This window comes from Rhinatrema bivittatum, chromosome 8, assembly GCF_901001135.1.
Source record: "Rhinatrema bivittatum chromosome 8, aRhiBiv1.1, whole genome shotgun sequence".
Taxonomy (NCBI): domain Eukaryota; kingdom Metazoa; phylum Chordata; class Amphibia; order Gymnophiona; family Rhinatrematidae; genus Rhinatrema; species Rhinatrema bivittatum.
Genome location: NC_042622.1, coordinates 79,189,390 through 79,209,642, shown reverse-complemented (window position 1 = coordinate 79,209,642; position 20,253 = coordinate 79,189,390). Strand labels below are relative to the sequence as shown.

The 20,253-nt window shown below is 43.0% G+C and overlaps 1 protein-coding gene across 9 annotated transcripts in view; it reads right to left on the bottom strand.

Moving 5' to 3' along the window:
- SPTAN1 (spectrin alpha, non-erythrocytic 1) overlaps positions 1-20,253 on the bottom strand; it is a 457,019-nt gene that overhangs the window by 420,183 nt on the left and 16,583 nt on the right. For all 9 annotated transcript variants that reach the window (XM_029611329.1, XM_029611328.1, XM_029611326.1 and 6 more), the window contains 2 exons: positions 2,197-2,436; positions 1,943-2,068 (listed from right to left, as the gene is read on the bottom strand). In XM_029611329.1, coding sequence (XP_029467189.1) covers positions 1,943-2,068; positions 2,197-2,433 — 363 coding nt within the window. In that variant the 5' untranslated portion in view covers positions 2,434-2,436. The remainder of the gene's footprint in view (positions 1-1,942; positions 2,069-2,196; positions 2,437-20,253) is intronic.

Sequence of the window (20,253 nt, the reverse complement as noted above, 5' to 3'; positions counted from 1 at the left end):
TCCCCCCTCCTCAGTGCCTGGTAACACTTATCCCTGCAGAAAGCACAAAATGGCAGTAACTCATCTCCAATCTCTTCCAAGACTGTTTCAATTTTTTTTTTTTAATTTTATCCAGCTAGGAAAAAAAGGACTCCTCAAGTCAATCAAAGAAAGAAAGGGAGGGAAATAAGGCAGAAATGCAGAGGATCCCAGTCTTTTTATTTATTTATTTTAACACTGCCAATTCAAATTCCCTGGGTTCTCCTAAGTTCTCCCAAGGTTGGGAACCTGCACAGTAGGGCTCACAAAACTTGGACAAAACCTCTGGCCACCGGAAAAGAGGAAAACTACCTAACACTTCTAAAAAGGGAAAGACATCCAAGTGAGGAAATCCTGCTGCACCACCAGTACACCCTACCATCTGCTGGAGGCAGAGAATACTGGCTTGTTTCTGGTCTGCACCACATGTAAGAAGCCATGACAACATTACAGACAAAGCTGTGTTCTCTGCCCATCTACTGACAGGTTGTGGAGGGGGAGTGGGGGAACAACCCACTTGTCTGAACTGGTGTAGCAGGATGAGGAGGAATATAGCACTTAATGCCCCTAGAGCAGGGGTGGGCAATTCCGGTCCTCGAGGGCCACAAATCAGTCAGGTTTTCAGGATATCCCTAATGAATATGCATGAAAGATTTGTATGCACTGTGCCTCAGCTGAATGCAAATCTCTTTTATGCATATTCATTAGGGGTATCCTGAAAACCTGACTGGTTTGTGGCCCTCGAGGACCGGAATTGCCCATTCCTGCGAAGGATGGATCTCCACCATTGCACAATGGTGACAATACTTTCTACATTTAAGGTGTATGCGTTTGGTGTTCGGGAAGGAGCCACAGTTTGTGGCCCTTCACCAAGGACTCACTGCTTAGATGGGATGGGAGGTTAGAAAATAGGAAAACTCTTGGGTAGCTGCAAACGAAGGCTAATGGCACTATAGCCCAGTAGAAAATGTTTTCAAACTGAACAGGAAGCTCAAAAGAGCAGGAAGATTTCAGCCAGTATGACCACAATTAATCACTGGCTAACCTCAAATAAACTTGCTCTGAACCTATCACAGACAGATCATGTTCTTACAACTTCGCCCATCTGTTCCTATCCCATTATCAATTTTGATTGGGAATGTGATAAAAGTCATTGATCAAGCAAAAAGTCTAGGAGTTATTATTGACTCCAAACTGTCATTCATTCCTCAAACTAGAGCGGTAGTTAAATCAGGATTCTATAAGCTACGACTGCTATGGCCATTGAAGGTCCTTCTACAAACTGTTGACTTTCACCTAGTAGTTCAGGCTTTAATTACACCTGTGTTCAATTACTGCAACTGTTTATTCTTAGGCCTCCCTGCCTGCACCATTAGGTCCCTGCAGCTTTTACAGAATGCTGCCCATCTTATCTGGCTGTCCAGATAGGGACCACATAATTTTGTCTTGGTAGACTTACATTGGCAGGCTTACTAAAGATATTTTAACTCTATTTTAACTCTATTCTAAGATTACCTGATGCCTCTTCCACAGTAAAACCTTGTGTGTAATTGTTGGCACAAGATTATGCAAATGTTATGCTTTGATGTTTTATTGTATTTTATCATGCTGTGGCTCATTAGTCCTCTCTGCTGTGTTTTAATCATGTTTTATTAATTTGTGTTTTATTTTGTATGTTTGGCTGTAAGCCACCCTGGACAGAGGCAGCCTATAAAAGTGCCAGAGCAAGAAGAAGAAAAAATTACCAGTCATATTTAAACATTTTCCTGACATTTTTCCCTCATCTATGCCACCAATCACTAAAGAAAGTCTTCACTTCTCACTATATCAATCTTTAAATAATTCTGATAGCAACATTTTGAAATTTCACTTTATTCTCTTGCTCCTATCTGTAGAAAATAAATAAAATGCACAATAAACGCACTCTTATTGTCTCAGAGGCAAAGTGTCCCTCGGAGATCATCAGGCTGCCTGTCTCATCCAGTTTGACAATGGCTCCTGCATTGGCCTGGACCTCAGCTTCAAAGGCTTGGTGTTTCTGTAATTTCCCCTGTAAATGCCAAGCAGCAGAAATTAAATCAGAGCAGCTCAACAAAATAATTGCATCAGTGCTAATCAAACATGTTAAAATGAGTTCCCCAGGTAATGACCATGTACCCAAGGCAGATAGAATCTTACCTGTAGATTGCTTGGGTCTTTGTAACTTTCATCTGAAGCAATCTGGAGTTTCTCCTGGATCCACTTTTCTAACTCATCTGCATCACGCTGGAAGAACTGGAATCTATAGGAATCCTCGAGCTTCTGGCGCCTCAGACTTGACAGCTCTTTGAAGCGAAGGTATCGGTCCAGAACCTGCTGGCGTCTCTCCTGGATATCCTCTGCAGTCTCTAACACTTTTACACCACTCGAATCCATTTTCTGAAACACACAATAGGCTCAGGTGAACACTGTTCTAAGAAATGTAACTAAATGACACATAGTAAAGGACGGGTTTGCTCTCAACAGGGTCCTGAAGCAGTAGATATACACTGCAGCAGCAAGGAAACAAGCAAGTTCTGCCTAATCACACAAAGGCCAGGATCCTTTGGCTCCTAACAGTGGCATAGCTATATGTTGTAAATTAAGAAGTTGGCAAAATTCCTACTCCTAACAAGGCTTGAACAGAACAGTCAATTGGTGAATGTATATGCATGCCTTTGTCATCTCACTGTCACAAAGGTTTGTTTGTGAAATTTATTTGCAAGCTCACACTTGTTGCTTCGTGCAGCAACAAGTGTGAGCTTACTGTGCAACATTAAGAAATTAACAGCAGTTAACCTCCAGGTGCATTTCCCTACCTGCTGCCATACTGAATAATGCCATTTAATTTCAGTGTTACCCTTAAACATTCAAATCTCAAAAACTATACAGTCTAGTTACTTTTCAAACTGTAAACTGAAAGTGTTACATTCCAACCAAACAAGCCTTGAGCAGGACAGATGGTCAGCAAGATTAAAAAAAAAACCAAAAACAAAGATATACACTAATTTTCCATTTAACATGTGAGCTTACTTTACTGCTTGGAACGGAAACCCAGCAGATGGAAAAAAAAAAAAGGTAGGATGACTAACAACAACTTCAGTTCTACTTGGCATGAATACATGAAATTTACTGTAAATACCAAGCATTCATAACTTAGCCAATAGTTTTCCCTTGAGCAACAGGACACTGGATGAACAGAATCTCACCGTGAATAACAGCTTCCCAATTATAGGGCTAGAGTTTAGTAGTTGCACATTTGACCAGAGTAAATACCACTAAAGAGACAAGATTCAAGCGTTGAAGTTCCCTACTCCGTTATGATCTGAAGAGGGAAAATCATGTTCACTGTTGTACAACAGCGACATCCAATCCTAAACTGCAGTGCTTTGCATTGGTTTCCAAATGGGCATTTTTTTTTTTTAATCAAATCTGGTAATCACAAGAAACCAAGACAACAGAAGAACAAAGTCTCAGACTAGTTCACTGCTCTAAACATGTCAGGTCACCACCAGGCCACTTTGAAGGAAAAGTGTTGTGGTATTTTCCCCTCAGTCTGGCTTTACGACAAAACCTATATAATAAGGATCCTTGTGAGAAATCCGTCCAGTAGCGATGAAATCCTACAGGAGGCAATGCGACATCCAGGATTGCTTGTTAAAGCAGCAAAGTTCAGAAATTAAAAAGGATTTTCATCTGTACCACTTAAATGAAGACAAAATGTATTATTTTTTTAATTTATATTTTACAAAGCCAGGTAAACATTTTCTCATAACACAAAACATTTGTTGAAGTTACACAAACGCATACTATGTTGACATATCAAACATCAGATTAGGCTATGTGCATTGTTTTCTTTTACCCCAACCCCCCCCTCCCTTCCCATGGTCCAGGTAAGTGAATAGCCAACAGTCCAAGCTGACTAGATACGAAAGTCCGATAGATCTATGTGAGGTTGCAAGCATCAAGTAGAGGCATTTTAAAAGATGGATCCTTCTACAATAATTCAAGTAGCAGAGGAACTAATCTCGGTTGCAATGTCCCGTTCCGGCATATCAGACTGATCGTGCCTCCAGTTATCATAATCTGTCCATTGCTGTATATGCTTTTTAAAGTTATTGCGCCTTATAGCAGTCAGTTTGTTGAGATACCAAACCTTATTCAGTCGATGGAGTACCTGAGCTCGAGAAGGGACCTCTCTCTTTCTCCACATAACCGCAATCTCCGCCCTGCCGGCTTGAATAATCTGTTGAATCAGGTAGGTGTTTTGTCCAGAGAGTGCAGATGGGAAAATATTAAGAAGAAAGTTTCGGTTCTTGCGGTACAAAGACCTGCGTTATATCGGAGACGAGTCCCCTAATCATAATCCAATAATCCTGGATGGCCGCACATTGCCACCAGATATGTAAGAATGTACCTTTAGCGTTACACCCTCTCCAACATTGATCCGAGTTAGAAGGATAGAATTTATGCATTTTCTCTGGCGTCAAATACCAACGATACAACATCTTATAGTTCTGTTCTATTATTGAAGCTGAGATTGACCCCTTTCTAATAGTATTATAACATTGTAGCCACTCTTGTGCTGTCATAGCCCCCCCCCAAATCCTTTTCCCACTGAACCTTATGATATGGTGTATTATGCAGGTCTCTGTTAAGCAGGATATGAATCTTAGAAATTGCTTTTTTAAGTATGTCAGCATGATCACAGTAACCTTCAAATAACGTTTTACCTCTAGCCAATTCGGACTGTACAGTTTTCTGTGAAACGTAATGTCGTAATTGTAAATAGAAAAAGTGGTCAGTCGAAGGGAGCCCATACTGTTCAGCAAGTTGCGTAAATTCTTTAAGTTTCCCTTGCTGCCAAACATGCTCAAGACACTTACATCCAGCTTGTTCCCACCTTCCCGCTATTTTCTTATTCATCCCGGGTTGAAATTCTTTATTGAAAAAGATGGGGGATTTAAAAAATATTGTTCTATCTCCTGCAATCTCACTCTTCCACCTATCCCAGATCGACAGAGTATGAGTAATAGTGGGAGCTACACCGGAGTGTAGAGGTCTAGAGGAGAGTGAAAGCCACATTAAAGAGTTGAGTGGGAAGCCCCCCATTAAATCTCGCTCTAATTGTACCCATCTTTTATGAGTGCCCACCACATTCCAATCTATAAGGTATCGTAATTGTGCTGCTACATAATAAAATAGTAAACATGGGACTCCCATTCCCCCTTTGTCTCTGGGCTGAAATAACACTTTCCCACTGACTCGGGGAGGCCTCCGTTTCCACAGGAACCAAAATAGGTGTTTCTGCCATGTGCGTAGAGCTGTCTGTGGGACTGCAATGGGTAGTGCTTGGAATAAGTAGCTAAGTCTTGGTAAGGCATTCATTTTAATGGTGGCTATCCTGCCCAACCACGATAGCTCTAATCTTTCACACTTCTGTAGGTCATCGTTTATAGTTTTCCAAATAGGGACATAGTTTAACTCAAATAAGTCTCCGGTATCCGCTCCTAGACGGACTCCCAAATATTTGAGAGATTTCTTACCAATTTAAAGGGGAAACCCTGTTGTATTGTTTTTACTCCTTCGGGGTTAAGTGAGATGTTAAGAAATTCAGATTTCTCCATATTTAGTTTGTACCCCGAGACTCTGCCGAACTGATTTAGGGCCTGCACTAAAGGAGGAAAGGACTCTATGGGGTTAACCACCGTAAATAAAACATCATCTGCGAAAAGTGATAGTTTATATTCCTGATCACCTATTTTGATTCCCTGGATGACCCCCATGTTTCTTATAGCAGTAGCAAGCGGTTCAAGGTAGAGGGCAAATAGGAGAGGAGAAAGAAAGCAACCCTGTCGAGTTCCTCTTTCAATCGAAAATGATTTCGAATAACCCCGATTTACCTTAATACATGCATTAGGGTGAGAATACAGCTTTCGTATCCAAGGCAAAAAATTGCCTCCCAACCCCATTTTCCTCAATACAGAGAACAAGTAATCCCAGTGGACAAGGTCAAACGCTTTTTCAGCGTCTATGGTTAACAGAATTGCCGGCTGCCTCGTAGTCTGCGCATACCATATTAAGTCAATAACCCTCCTGACATTATCCGCTGCAAGTCTGCCAGGTACGAATCCCATTTGATCCGGATGTATGATAGAAGGGGCAATAGTACCTAAGCGTGTAGCCAAGATTTTCGCTAGTAATTTTAAATCAAGATTAATGAGTGATATGGGTCTATATATGACTCACATAGTGTGACATCCCTTCCAGGCTTTGCTAAAATAGTTAACCCCGCCTTATTAGCGTCTATACCTATTTCTCCCTCAAGCAATAAATTGTTAAACGCTGCAGTCAGTAAGGGGGCTACAGTAGCGCTTAAGGATTTATAGAAACCAGCCGTGTATCCATTGACTCCCGGAGATTTCCCCATTTTCAGGCCCTGGATAGCCTTGATAACCTCCTCCTCTACGATTGGTTTATTTAGATACCGTTGTTGGGCCAGTTCTGCCTGTGGTAGCACTGTATGCTCTAAATATGCATCAATATCCTCTTGTGTAATATAATTTTGCCGGGAGTATAATTGCTGGTAAAATTGGATAAATCTCTGGCGGATTTTATCATTATCAGAGAGCATTTCTCCAGATTCTGATTTAATCTTTAAAATTTGATTCTGTGTTGCCCTGATTTTGAGTTTACGAGCCAGTAATCTCCCTGCTTTATTTCCCCCCTCAAAAAAGTCTTGTTTGGCCCTGTCCAACTGAAATGCAATATCTCCCAGAGAGATAGTTCTCAGTTCCTCCCTTAGGCGTTCTAATTGGGCCGCCACTTCCGATCCTCCCTGTCGTTTATGTCGGATTTCTAATTTACTGAGTTAGACCATAATCTCAGTGCGCCTCCGATTCCTAAGTTTCTGTACATACGACGCTCATGCAATTAATTTACCCCGGCAACTACTTTAAAACAGTCCCATAGGGTACTGGCCGAGACTTCCCCAGTGTCATTTTCTTTTACGAAAATCTCCATTTCCGTTCTAAATGTCAGACAGAACTCCTGATCTGCGAGTAAGGTTTCATTAAGGCGCCAAAACCTGTCTCCTGACTGGATACCCAACTTATATAGTGTGAGTGAGATCGCCGCATGATCTGACCATGTTATAGGCATTATCTCGGCACTTTTTGTTTTATTGGTCAGATCCCTATCAACTAGGAAGTAGTCTATCCTGGTATATGTCTTATGCGTCTTTGAGTAGAAGGTGTAGTTACGCTCGGAAGGGTGGTGGAGTCTCCACACATCAATTAGGTCCCAATCACTCATCAGGGCCCTCAATCCTTTTAGATGACGTCTAGAGTAGCTCCCTCCTCCCCCACTCGCATCTAGGAAGGGGTATCTAGTTAAATTGAAGTCCCCCCCCAATTATTAAAGAACCCTCCACCCATTGCTTTATTGTTTGGGATAATTGCTCAAAAAATGGTCCTTGTCCCGTATTAGAAGCATAGATGTTCACTACTGTGTAGGTTTCCTTACCAAGTCGAAACTTAACTATTATATAGCGGCCTTCTATATCCTGTACTATGGATACAATATCTACTGTTATCTCCTTAGAGAATAATATCCCCACTCCCCCATATTTGTGACCTGCTGTTGCTGCTGCATAGTATTGCAAGGGGAAGTTCTGAGAAATCATCAATTTCTCATATTTCTTCGAAAGGTGGGTCTCTTGACATAATAAAATTTGTGCCTTTTCTCTCATAGTATCTTGTAACAGTTGTTTTCTTTTAACAAAGGAGTTTAACCCCTTAACATTCCATGACAATATACGTAATTCACCCATCATACTCAAAACCCTCCTCCCGTAGCCCTTCTTTTCTGCAGCCCAGGTCTCTCATCAGCCACAGCATTCCTCCAGCCCATATTCCTGTCTGTACAACCCTCTCCTGCACTACTGAATAGTCAACCAAAATGAGAGTTGTCCCTGGACCTTGTCCCCACCCTTGCTCCCTCCTATCTTCTCCCCTACCCCCCCCCCCCCCTTCACCTCCCTCCCCAACAGTCACCTCTCCCATCTGTGAAGGACTAACTACACTCATGACCTGTCTGGTCCCGAGAATGTCCTCCCCTCCTATCATCTCAAATTGTTTAAAAAAAAAAAAAAAAGAAACCAACTCGAATATTAAACTGGTGATATCTGTTACCCAGCTGAAAACCTGATAATGGAACATGTAAAGAAGAAAACAGTACTTCGAACAGGTTGCACCCTTAGGAATAAACAAGTGTATCTCCTATACACCCAACTTCAATATTAAATATGACATGTGGGGTATCCCCTGTCCTATTGGTCTCACGGCACATCGTCCCTGGTAGGCCGCTGGTCATCAGATTGCCTTCTCAGACGCTTTCCGCCATGTTGGACCCTCTGCCATCTCTGTGCCGCTCCTTCAGGTATTCCCTGATTTTGTGGAGGATCATTGACCCGTTGCTGTTTCCACAGGCCTGCAGCCTTCAATATTTTAATAGCCTCCTCTACAGACTTCACTCGGGAGGAAACTCCTTGTATAGTGAACTGCAGTCCAAAGGGAAACAACCATTTATAGCGGTAGTTGCCTTCCCTTAGATGCTGAAGCACTTCGTGGAATTCATGCCTTTTCCGTGTCGTGATGGGAGAAAGATCCTGAAAAATTTCCACTTTGATGCCTTGCCATTGAAAATCTTCTGACTGCCTGGCTTGTTGCAGTATCTGTTCTTTTTGGGCGTATTCGTGGAAACAAACCACAATATCACGTGCCATATTTCCCTTAGGTTTGTTGAGCGCTCTATGTGCCCTGTCTAGTTTAATTTCTGGAAGTGTGTCGCCCAGGTTTAAAGACTGCAATAGCTGAGTGCATATTTCTTGAATAATTTTAGTGCAGTTCTTATAATCATCGCCTTCAGGGATACCCCTGAATCTTAAGTTTCCCCCTTCTGGAGCGATTCTCCAAATCCTCCAGCCAGGATTGATCCTCTGCACTCTGCCTAAGATGTGTCATGTCTTTTTGCAGGTTAAGAATAGTGGAGCTCTGCTCCTCTGCTTGTCTTTCCAAAGAGTCGACCCGCTCTCCCATGCCAGCAAAGTCCCGCCTGAGCTCATCTGCTATCAACTTAAATTCCGTCTGCAGCTTTCCCATACCTTCCTTCATTTCACCAAACCAACGCTTAAAATCGGCTCTCGTTATTTCGGGCTCTACTCCCGACTTCACTACGGTTTCGCCATCTGAGTTCGGGTGAGGTGAAGCGGGCTCCGAGTTGCTTTCAATCTCCTCGTGGTCGGCCATGTTGTCTCGGAGAAGTTCTGCCGCCGCTGTGAAAGAAAACTTTTTCAGGTCCGGTATTTTCTTCCGTGCAGCCATCTGGTGATCTTGCTGAGCTAATACACTGGTTTTCGCTCAGTTTTTATAGTTTATTGAGCTGGATGTTAATCGATTTAGCTTCGGTGAGGAGGGAACGCCAAGCTCAGGCAGCCATCGAGTCGGGTGACGTCACTTCCTCTCAGACAAAATGTATTTTGAAAACTATGTATAAATGTTTACATAATAAGAACATAGAAGTAAAATTTATTAGTGATAGGAAAGGGGGAAGTACCATGTTATTTTACAAGTGTACCTGACTTTTCTGCTCATCCATGAGAAGCAGTTTTATATGAATTTCTTGCAGCCTCTCCAGAGGATGGTTCCCCTGAAGAGACTACCATGACTTAGGAGCACATTTTATAGCAGTCATATACAGGGGATTCAGGGAGAAGACAAGGAGTGGAGAGTGGAGGGGAATTCAGATAAGGGGTGGCAAACCCTGGCACATGTGCCAAAGACATTTCTGGTGGACATATTGCTGACTTGTTCCCAGCTGCAGTAAAGCTCTGTGCCACTTCCATTTAAGGTTGCAAAAGGAGACTTTAGGTCTTACCTGATAATTTCCTTTCCTCGAGTCCAATCAGACCAGTCCAGATGAATGGATTATCCACCCCAACCACCAGATACAGGTTTACTGACATCACTCATATGCATCCATGCTGCCTTCAGCCTGTCAGTATTACCTGTAACAAGCTGAGGCCAATTTAAATCCTTATTCTATTTTTTTTTTTTTTTTTTGCAAACTATAGAGCTTCCAAGACAAAGGAACCCTAGAACATAAATAGAAAGAACAGTATAAAAAAGAAAAGCTGCTCTGAGAAAACTCATAATATACACAAATGTATCACTTCTCACAGTGAGACCACTCTCCTCGCACTGCGATGAAAGGACAGGAGTTTGGCAGCAAGGGAGAGTTCTAGACTGGTCTGAGTGGACTCAAGGAAATTTCTTCTTCCTTGTCATCCAGTCAGATCAATCCAGAGAAATGAGATGTACCCAAGCTACTCCTGATCAAGGCGGGCAGTTACCAAATCTGATCTCAGCACCTTTTCAGCAGACGTTGCCTCCTGACTGGCCTCTATATTCAATCTAAGTCACTGCTTTGCAGATTTCCACTGGAGAAACCAAAACACAGCTCTAACCCAGGACATCGCTTGAGCCCTAGTAGTGTGCCCAAATCTGATTAATTAAGGCAGGGTCTGCCACGGTTTACATACATTGCCGTAATAGTTTTCTATAATATGAATATCTCTTTTGTAAACTGTTGTAATCTTTTTTTGGAATGACGGTATATAAAAGGCTTAAATAAATAAATCAAAGCCTTTATTACTGCCTCACCACTTCTAGTTCCACCAAAACAAAAAGATGATCTGATTTTCTGACGGCATTATCATTGAGATACAGTAAAAAAGTACCCTGAGGACATTCAAACAGTGCAGCAACTGAAGAAGGGTGAACAGACAATCAAATGAAGGACAGATATCACCCTTGGAAAGGAAGACGACACAGTCCAACTCCTGACCAAGCTTTAAGAAAGCTCCAAAAAAGCATCCCCGCAAGACAAAGCCTATAACTCCAAAATTCTCCTGGCCAAACTTGCAGTGAGCAGTCTAACCATAATTCCCCTCTGATAGGTCCAAACTGTAAACCTGCCAGAAAGTTCAAACTAAACTGAAGCCCCAGAAAGGATTATATGCTTCACTTCCTTCAGCAAATGCGACATCTGGATGAGAAGATAAGAGTTTACTCCGTATTCGTCCCCTATAATATGCAATAATTCCTTAAAGGCTCAGGTGGCAGCTAAGGGCCAAACCCTTCAAGAGTCCATTCTGTAAAAACTCTAGAACCTCCAGAATCAAAGCCTTCTGAGGACATAACTGCTTTTCAGCACACTAGCATTCAAAAATTCTCCAGACTTGAACATAAACCAAAAAGAACAATCTTCCTGGCCTTTACAATAGTATTCACTACACTCTGAAAATAACCTCTCAACTAAATGAGCCCTCTCAAGGGCCAAGCCATAAGGCAAAATAGATCTGTATCCTTGTGAAGAACTGGACTTTGAAATAGCAAGTCCCTTTGTTGAGGAATGTGTAAGGGACTGCCCTGTAGCAAATGAACCAGATCTGTGTATCAAGGGTGCCTCGGCCACCAAGGAGCTACTAAAATTACTAGGCCCAGATGCCTGGTATCCTCTGAATTCTCCCTATCAACGGCCACGGAGGAAACACGTAGAGGTGCCTCTGGCAAACAAACTTGAACTAGAATATCCAGGCTGGAATATGGTACCTATCGTACCTCTCTTCTGCTGTAAAACCTGCCAGCCTTGACATTCCTGCTGGTTGCCATCAAATTCAGTGGGATCCTTCACCTGCATACTATCAGGTCAAATGCCATTGGAAACAAGGACCACTCGTTCCGGACCACTGTAAGCTGAGAAAAATACTCTTGAACGATCTCCATCCGTGCTATATGAGAAGCCAACACCATTTTCAGATATTCTTCTGCCCAGGCAAGCAAGATTGCTACCTCTTCTGCAACCGGTCGACTTTTTGTGCCACCTTGACAGGTCATATACACCACTGCCATGGCATTGTCAAATATCCTGACAGGCTGATTTCCCAAAAGCAGGACAAAGTATTGGAGAAATAGCCAATTAGCTCTGGTTTCCAGAACTATTTGGACCAGCCCTGGGCAAAACATTCCAGACAATGCACTCCCCAACCCAATAAGCTTGTATCAGACACCCAGGCTGGGGGCTCAAGATCCATCCCCAAGCCTAAACTCTCAGGCTGTAGCCACGACTTCAAGCTGGACCAGACATTCTTTAGCACCATCAGATGTTTGGAAGAGTCCAGAGACTGCGGATCATCTGGACAGTAAAGACCTCTGCAATGATCTCATGTGAGCGCTTGTTCAGGGAACTAAATTCAATGCTACCACTATGGAGCCAAGGAGTTGAAGTTAACTCTACACCATCAGCCTCCAGATAGACAACAATGAACGAATCTGCTGATTCAGCTTCCGAATCCTCTTCTGTCAAACACTCCACCTTTCCTTGTGTGAAAAAGGGCCCCTAGATATTTCAGGGTCTGAGATGGGACCAAAAGGAAAGGTTGACTACCCCACCCAGTTCCTGCAAGAGTTGGACTATCCTTTTAGTGGCTACTGCACTTTTCTATTCTGACTTTGCCCTATCAGCCAATCATCCAAGTAAGGGTGACCCAAAAAGCCTTCCTTTCGCAGCACGCTGCCACTACTACCATCATCTTTGAAAAGGCTCTGGGAAGGTAAGAACATGAAATTAGAAATGCTCTCCAAGTACTGAAAAACGAAGGAACCTCAGGTGTCCCTTCTCTATAAGGATGTGCCTATGTAAGGTCCAAGAAGGTCAAAAACTTCCCTTGCCTTAATGCCAGTATGACAAATCTTAAAGTTTCCATCTTTAAAACTAGTCACCCATTTAACATCTTTTTTATACCGGTATTTGTGGGTACATCATATCGGTTTACATGAAACTGAAAGAAAATACCAAAAAAAGGGACGGGGAGAGGGGAGCAGAGGGTAAAGTAGGGAGCAAATATACAAAGGGGAGAGATGGAAAAAAGGACAGGTAATTAACTAAAAGGAACAATACCTTGCAAAATAATACAAAAATAATACAAAATAACATGGAACAGTCTTGCATTTATACAAAATAACATGGAAGATAACGTATTTACGAGGTTAGGAGGGTACAAAAGAGTATATTAGCGAGGTGCCTTATATAGAAGAGCATAAGTGGTACAAATCATGGGGTTAAATAGGAGACTGAAAAGACTTTCATAAGAGAGGCAAAGGTTGAAGGGAAAAATTTAATAGGGTGAGGGCAGAAGTAAGGGAAGATTAAGGAATCTAACATCAGGAGGTATACGGGGAGCTTAGAGAAAAAGCATAATGAATTTACAAGGGAAGACTTAAATGGGGGGGGGTTTGATAACAATACAGGCGAAGGTTAGAGGGGAAAATTTAATAAGGGTGGGGGCAGAAATAAGGGAAGATCATAGGAACTTATTGACTTGCTTCAGACCCAGAATGGAATGGAAGGTCCCATCCTTCTTGGGCACCACAAAGTAAATCAAATAATGTCCCTGGCCCCACTGGGCATTGGGCAGCAGGACCATTGCCTTGAAGAAGAGAAAACAATCCAGGATCACCTTTACAGCATCTTGCTTTTACTAAGCGTGACAAGGGGAAATCATAAAAGCACTGGAAACCAGCCAGAGGAGTTTTAGGACATAGCCCTCCCAAATAACCTGAGGCAGGAAGTGATCTGGGCACATTTCAGACAGAACCCTGACAAATGTCCACCTATCTCTGGGATTGGAGGCTAGGTCCCAAACCTTCATTGAGAAGATTGAGAGATGCCTATCCCCGAAGAGCCATCTTTACCTCCTCTTGCTTGGCCAGGCAAAAGGACAGATTGTCATAATCCGCTATGCTGGTGGGAGGAGCAATCTGATGTATTCCGTAGGCAGAGTCAGCAGTCTGTTATTGACTGTTGGAGATAGTAGTGGTGGATCCTTGGGCCGGTGGCAGATGTCCACGCCCCCGGGGGAGATCCCGAGAGGGACCACCGGCTAGGCTTAGAGTTTGGAGACACACTAGTTCTTTTATTAAACAGGTTTTGAAACCACCAGAGGTGGCAGTAGTGAGCTGGAGTGCCCGGCAGGGTTGACATCCCTCAAATAATGGAACAGCGATCCCTGGGTGGCTGAGCTGTTGAGAAACTGTAGACAGTGAGTAGGCAGGGAATGCAGAGTTCATGAACAGAACGTAGATGACAACACTCACATATATTGGTCTCAGGGAGCTCAGGAGATGGAAAGGGTAGGCCCTCGAGGAGCAAGTACCTGGTTCCAGGGAAAGCTCTGAGAGCGCGATGGTAACTTAGGATGTTGTAGATGGTGATGGCTTCCAGGCAGAAGAGAATAGCAGATAGTCAGGAACGGGGCCCTCGAGGAGCGAGTACCGGTTCCTGTATGTGACCTGAAAGGCAAAAAGAGACAGCGAGGCCCCCCGAGGAGCGGATGCCTCTGGTAAGTCCGAGGAGGCAGAGCAGCTAGGAGAATCCCATCCCTTGCTAACTCATCTGTTAGTGTTATCAGAGACCTTTAAATATTGGAAGCAGATGACGTCATCTCAGAGGGACGCCCCTGAGGTTCACGCCCTAGCTGGTACTTCACTCGGAGCGTGCACGCGCCCTAGGCTTCAGGCAACATGGCAGATCTGCAGCGTTGAGCCAGTCCGGGGACGCCGGAGGGAGACGCCGCGGCAGCCAGCCGTCCTTCAGACCTGGAGGGATCGCCACAGAGGTAAAGAGGTCGGAGTGAAGACGTCGGGCAGCGGTCATAACACCGATATCTGTCAGAAAGCAGGAAGTACCTTTGGTTCTGTGCTCTGGAAGCCTGGGAACCTTGGATTCACTCAAGGTCTTGGCATCTTCTCAAGCTCTTCCTCAAATAGCAGCTACCTCTTATAAGGCAACTTAGTCAAATTGGTCTTAGAAACAGAATCCAAGAGCCAATTGTGCAGCCATAGCAGCCTCCTCGCTACCATGGACTTCATTCCCTTGGCAGCCACTCGCACCAGATCAAAGAAGAGACATAAGAACATGCCATACTGGGTCAGACAAGGGTCCATCAAGCCCAGCATCCTGTTTCCAACAGTGGCCAATCCAGGCCATAAGAACCTGGCAGGTACCCAAAAACTAAGTCTATTCCATGCTACTGTTGCTAGAAATAGCAGTGGCTATTTTCTAAGTCAACTTAATTAATAGCAGGTAATGGACTTCTCCAAGAACTTATCCAATCCTTTTTTAAACACAGTTACACTAACTGCACTAACCACATCCTCTGGCAACAAATTCCAGAATTTAATTGTGCGTTGAGTGAAAAAGAACTTTCTCCGATTAGTTTTAAATGTGCCACATGCTAACTTCAAGGAGTGCCTCCTAATCTATTATCTGAAAGAGTAAATAACTGATTCACATTAACCCGTTCTAGACCTCGCATGATTTTAAACACCTCTATCATATCATATCCCCCCTCAGCCGTCTCTTCTCCAAGCTGAAAAGTCAACCTCTTTAGTCATTCCTCATAGGGGAGCTGTTCCATACCCTTTATCATTTTGGTCGCCCTTCTCTGTATATTCTCCATCACAACTATAATATATTTTTTGAGATGCGGCGACCAGAAATGTACACAGCATTCATGGAGTGATACAGAGGCATTATGACATTTTCTGTTTTATTCACCATTCCCTTTCTAATAATTCCCAACATTGTTTGCTTTTTTGACTGCCGCAGCACGCTGAACCGACGATTTCAATGTGTTATCCACTATGACGCCTAGATCTCTTTCTTGGGTGGTAGCTCCTAATATGGAACCTAACATTGTGTAACTATAACATGAGTTATTTTTCCCTATATGCATCATCTTGCACTTATCCACATTAAATTTCATCAGCCATTTGGATGCCCAATTTTCCAGTCTCAGAAGGTCTTCCTGCAATTTATCACAATCTGCTTGTGATTTAACTACTCTGAACAATTTTGTATCATCTGCAAATTTGATTACCTCACTTGTATTTCTCTCCAGATCATTTATAAATATATTGAAAAGTACGGGTCCCAATACAGATCCCTGAAGCACTCCATTGGCCACTCCCTTCCACTGAGAAAATTGTCCATTTAATCCTACTCTTTGTTTCCTGTCTTTTAGCCAGTTTGTGATCCACAAAAGGACATCGCCACCTATCTCATTACTTTTTACTTTTCCTAGAAGTCTCTCATGAGGAACTTTGTCAAAAGCCTTCTGAAAATCCAAATATACTACATCTACTGGTTCGCCTTTATCTACATGTTTATTAACTCCTTCAAAAAAGTGAAGCAGATTTGTGAGGCAAGATTTGCCTTGGGTAAAGCCATGCTGACTTTGTTCCATTAAACCATGTCTTTCTATATGTTCTGTGATTTTGATATTTAGAACACTCCATTATTTTTCCTGGCACTGAAGTCAGGCTAACTGGTCTGTAGTTTCCCGGATCACCCCTGGAGCCCTTTTTAAATATTGGGGCTACATTAGCCATCCTCCAGTCTTCAGGTACAATGGATGATTTTAATGATAGGTTACACATTTTTACCAATAGGTCTGAAATTTCATTTTTTAGTTCCTTCAGAACCCTGGGGTGTATACCATCTTGTCCAGGTGATTTATTACTCTTCAGTTTGTCAATCAGACCTACTGCATCTTCTAGGTTCACCGTGATTTGGTTCAGTCCATCTGAATCATCACCCATGAAAACCTTCTCCAGTATGGGTATCTCCCCAACATCCTCTTCAGTAAACACTGAAGCAAAAAAAATCATTTAATCTTTCTGCGATGGCCTTATCCTCTCTAATTGCCCCTTTAACCCCTCAATCATCTAACGGTCCAACTGACTCCCTTCACAGGCTTTCTGCTTCGGATACATTTTAAAAAGTTTTTACTGTGAGTTTTTGCCTCTTCGGCCAACTTCTTTTCAAATTTTCTCTTAGCCTGTCGTATCAAAGTCTTACATTTAACTTGGGAACATTTATGCATTATCCTATTTTCTTCTGCCAGGTATGCCACTCCCAACTAAAACTCATCCAACAGCTCCTCTTGGGTGTGCTGCGCCTGACGGAAACCAGAACTCACCACAATGCAAGTGGAAGCTGCTATCCGCAATGACATCTGGCAGCTTCAAACACTTGCTTTAAGACAGACTCTATCCTTCTGTCTTGCATATCCTTTAGCGCTGCCCCACCTTCCACTGGAATAATGATTCAATTTGGTACAAAACAAACTAGAGTTTCCACCTCTGGAAAATGCAGTCTGTCCCTTTTCTGCAAAACAAAGGGATATAACTTGGCCGATGATCAATCCCCCTCTCCCCCCTGCCTTAAAACTGGCCTCTGGAGAAACCCACTCCAGATCCTTCACATCCTGATGGAAGGGAAAGGACTTGGAGGGATTCCTAATAGTGACAATGATCGGATCCTCCAAAGAACTGGGGGGAATCTCATTATCTTCCACTATTTTCAATGTACTCAGGAACCGTGCAAACACCGCCATGTCATCACTAGTAAAGAGCCAGACCACAGCAGGGCTATCCTCCCTTTCAGGGGGATACTCCTCTTTCAGATCTTCAACATAGACAGTATCTGGAAACTTTTAAAAACTATCCAGAAAATCCTCCTCCAAGACTTTCCCAGAGGGAACATCTTTCCCTCTGGGCTTTTTTTTTTTTTTTAACTCAAGACTGCTGCCCCGAGAGGATCTGAAAGACCCAAAGTGGATCCAGGGAGAGAATCTTGCACTGCTGAAAAAGCCTGCTGAAATAATTTACAAGGCAGTGAGCAAGGAATCTTGCACAGGGGAGGTAGCAGGTACCAGAGCAGCAGATGGACAGGGAGACATAATAGTCCCCCAGGACCTGAACTTTGGTGTTGAGAGAAGAACCCATCTCCCCTTCTCCTCCACGTGTGGCCAAATTGGCTTCAATGATAAACTCTACCCCCACCCAGGCCCAAGAAAACATGTTGCTGTGCCTGCTGCGCTCCAATAGACTTTTCTCAGAATGGATAATTTGTTACGTAGCTCAGTCTTCATTTAAACAAATAAAGAATCTTTTCGTGGCCTCCCCACAGGCAGCTGCCGAGTCCCACACAGAGCAGAGCACGGTTTTCTTCCTGTGCTCTGCCAACACTGCCATAACACCTGCCCTGTGGTGGCCACGAGATGAATAAAATTTCCAGCGACTCATCCACAACATCCCAGTGAAGCTGCTAGCAGGCTGCCATGGACCGTGGCTCCTGAGAGTCCTGAAGTGCTTGCTTCCTCTGCTTTTTTTTCTTTGTAACTATAGTCAGACAAGAAAAGCCAGTCATGACAGGAGGAAAGCAGAGGGCAACAGAAGCAGCCAGGACAGGGGGTAGAGGGTGGGGGTGGGCCAAGGCCCTGCTCCACTGAGGCAGGGAGCACTCTGCTTTGACCTGTCTTTTGTTTTTAAGCTATCCTAATGTGCTGCTCAACCAAAGGAGAGAGAATTAATTTTTCACCTAAGGAACTACCCAAAGAATTCCAATTCAGCCTACCAAGTCTCAATCCACAGCACAGAATGCACTTGTAACTATCTACTGGAGACAGAATACTGGCAAGATGAGGTCAGCATGGATGCATATAAGGAAGTCAGTAAGCCTGTTTACCTCTTTCTCTATCTGCTGGTTGGGGTGCATAAGTTATTTCATAAAAATTCATGGGCCAGTATATCTAACTATGCTAATCTCATGATCTGTTACAGAAGTGCCCACCTACAAGTTCAGAAAATACTAACAGACAGCAGAGTTTTATTGCAGCCAGACTGAGGGGAGTAGATGTAAACATGGGGAACCTTCCCCCCACATGGCAATTCTGCTGCTGTTTGGTACTTGGTCAAAAAATAGTTGTCAACTCCTAGTTCAGACCTGACTGGATACTTGGTTTTATTTTACTACATGCTTCTGGTCATACAAAAATCAAAGGCAGAGTGGATTAAAAAAAAATGACTTTCCTCAAAAAAAAATTTTTTAATTGTAATAAAGGTTTTCTTTTAAAAAATAAACATGCTTCAAATAAAATGTACATTTAATGCTAAATATTTTAAGGCCTATATATAAAATATTCTATTCAAACTATAAAATAAAATGTGCTGTATCTGACTTCCCAAGAAAGCAAATGTGCTTACTGTAAATGGGGTTCTCCATAGACAGGAGGTCGGTGACATTATCTGATAGTACCAAATGGACTCTCTCTTAGCTCAGAGCTTTTGCTCTGAGCATGTGCAGGAGTTCCTGTTTGGGCGCTGTCTCATAAGCCCCTCAGTTTATTACAAAGTTTAGCTTTAGCTCAGTAGTCAAATCTCCAGGGAGGAGGCTGGGTATTAAGCATGGCTAATTCAACCTTTCTACGAAGAACCCCATTTATGGTAAGCAAACTTGCTTTCTCCATCAATAAGCAGGGCTTAATTAGCCATGACATGTGGGGAGTCACAAGCCGAGGGATTCAGCAGAGCACTTACTGAAAAGCAACCCAGAGCCCACCATGAAGAGTAGACTACTGGATGAACAGTCAGTGCAAAACTGCTAGCCCATATGGTGGCTTCATAAATTGTGCCAATATTGAGATCCCATGGCATTGGCAGTTTGGCAACCGGTCTTTTGAATTTTGATACTAAAAGGATTTATGTATATCTGTTTGCCATCCACTTGAACATTGTAAGCCACAATGGCACACAGTTGCACATTGACCAATGACGTGCAGAGCCCCAAGGAGAAAAGGAAGGATAAGTACTGAAGCAACTCTTTTGACTCACAGGCAAATGGGACCAGGGAGCTTGCTTGACAAAGCTGAAAATCTTTTCCATTTAAATTTGTAAGCTCTTCTCAAAGGCTACCTGGTGGAGATCAGAATATCCTCAACTTCCTTGGACAATGACAGCAATGTGATCAGCAAGCACTCAACATCCACACTGTCACATTGAAAGAGGAAAGGTTCAGATGACATAGATGACTTCCAAGAGTTAAAAGTCCTATCAGATCTCAGAGGGATCAGAGGGCTGATGGAAAACTGGATGAGGTACATGAACCACACTTCTCTAAGCAACACCAGAGCAATGAAGATATAAAGCATGACCAATCCTTTTTGTGCTGTTCTGGCTACCAGTGGAAGTAGTGGATCTGCATCTTATTTAAGAAAAGCATATATAGCACCCCTAAGCTTATTTTCAAAGAAAA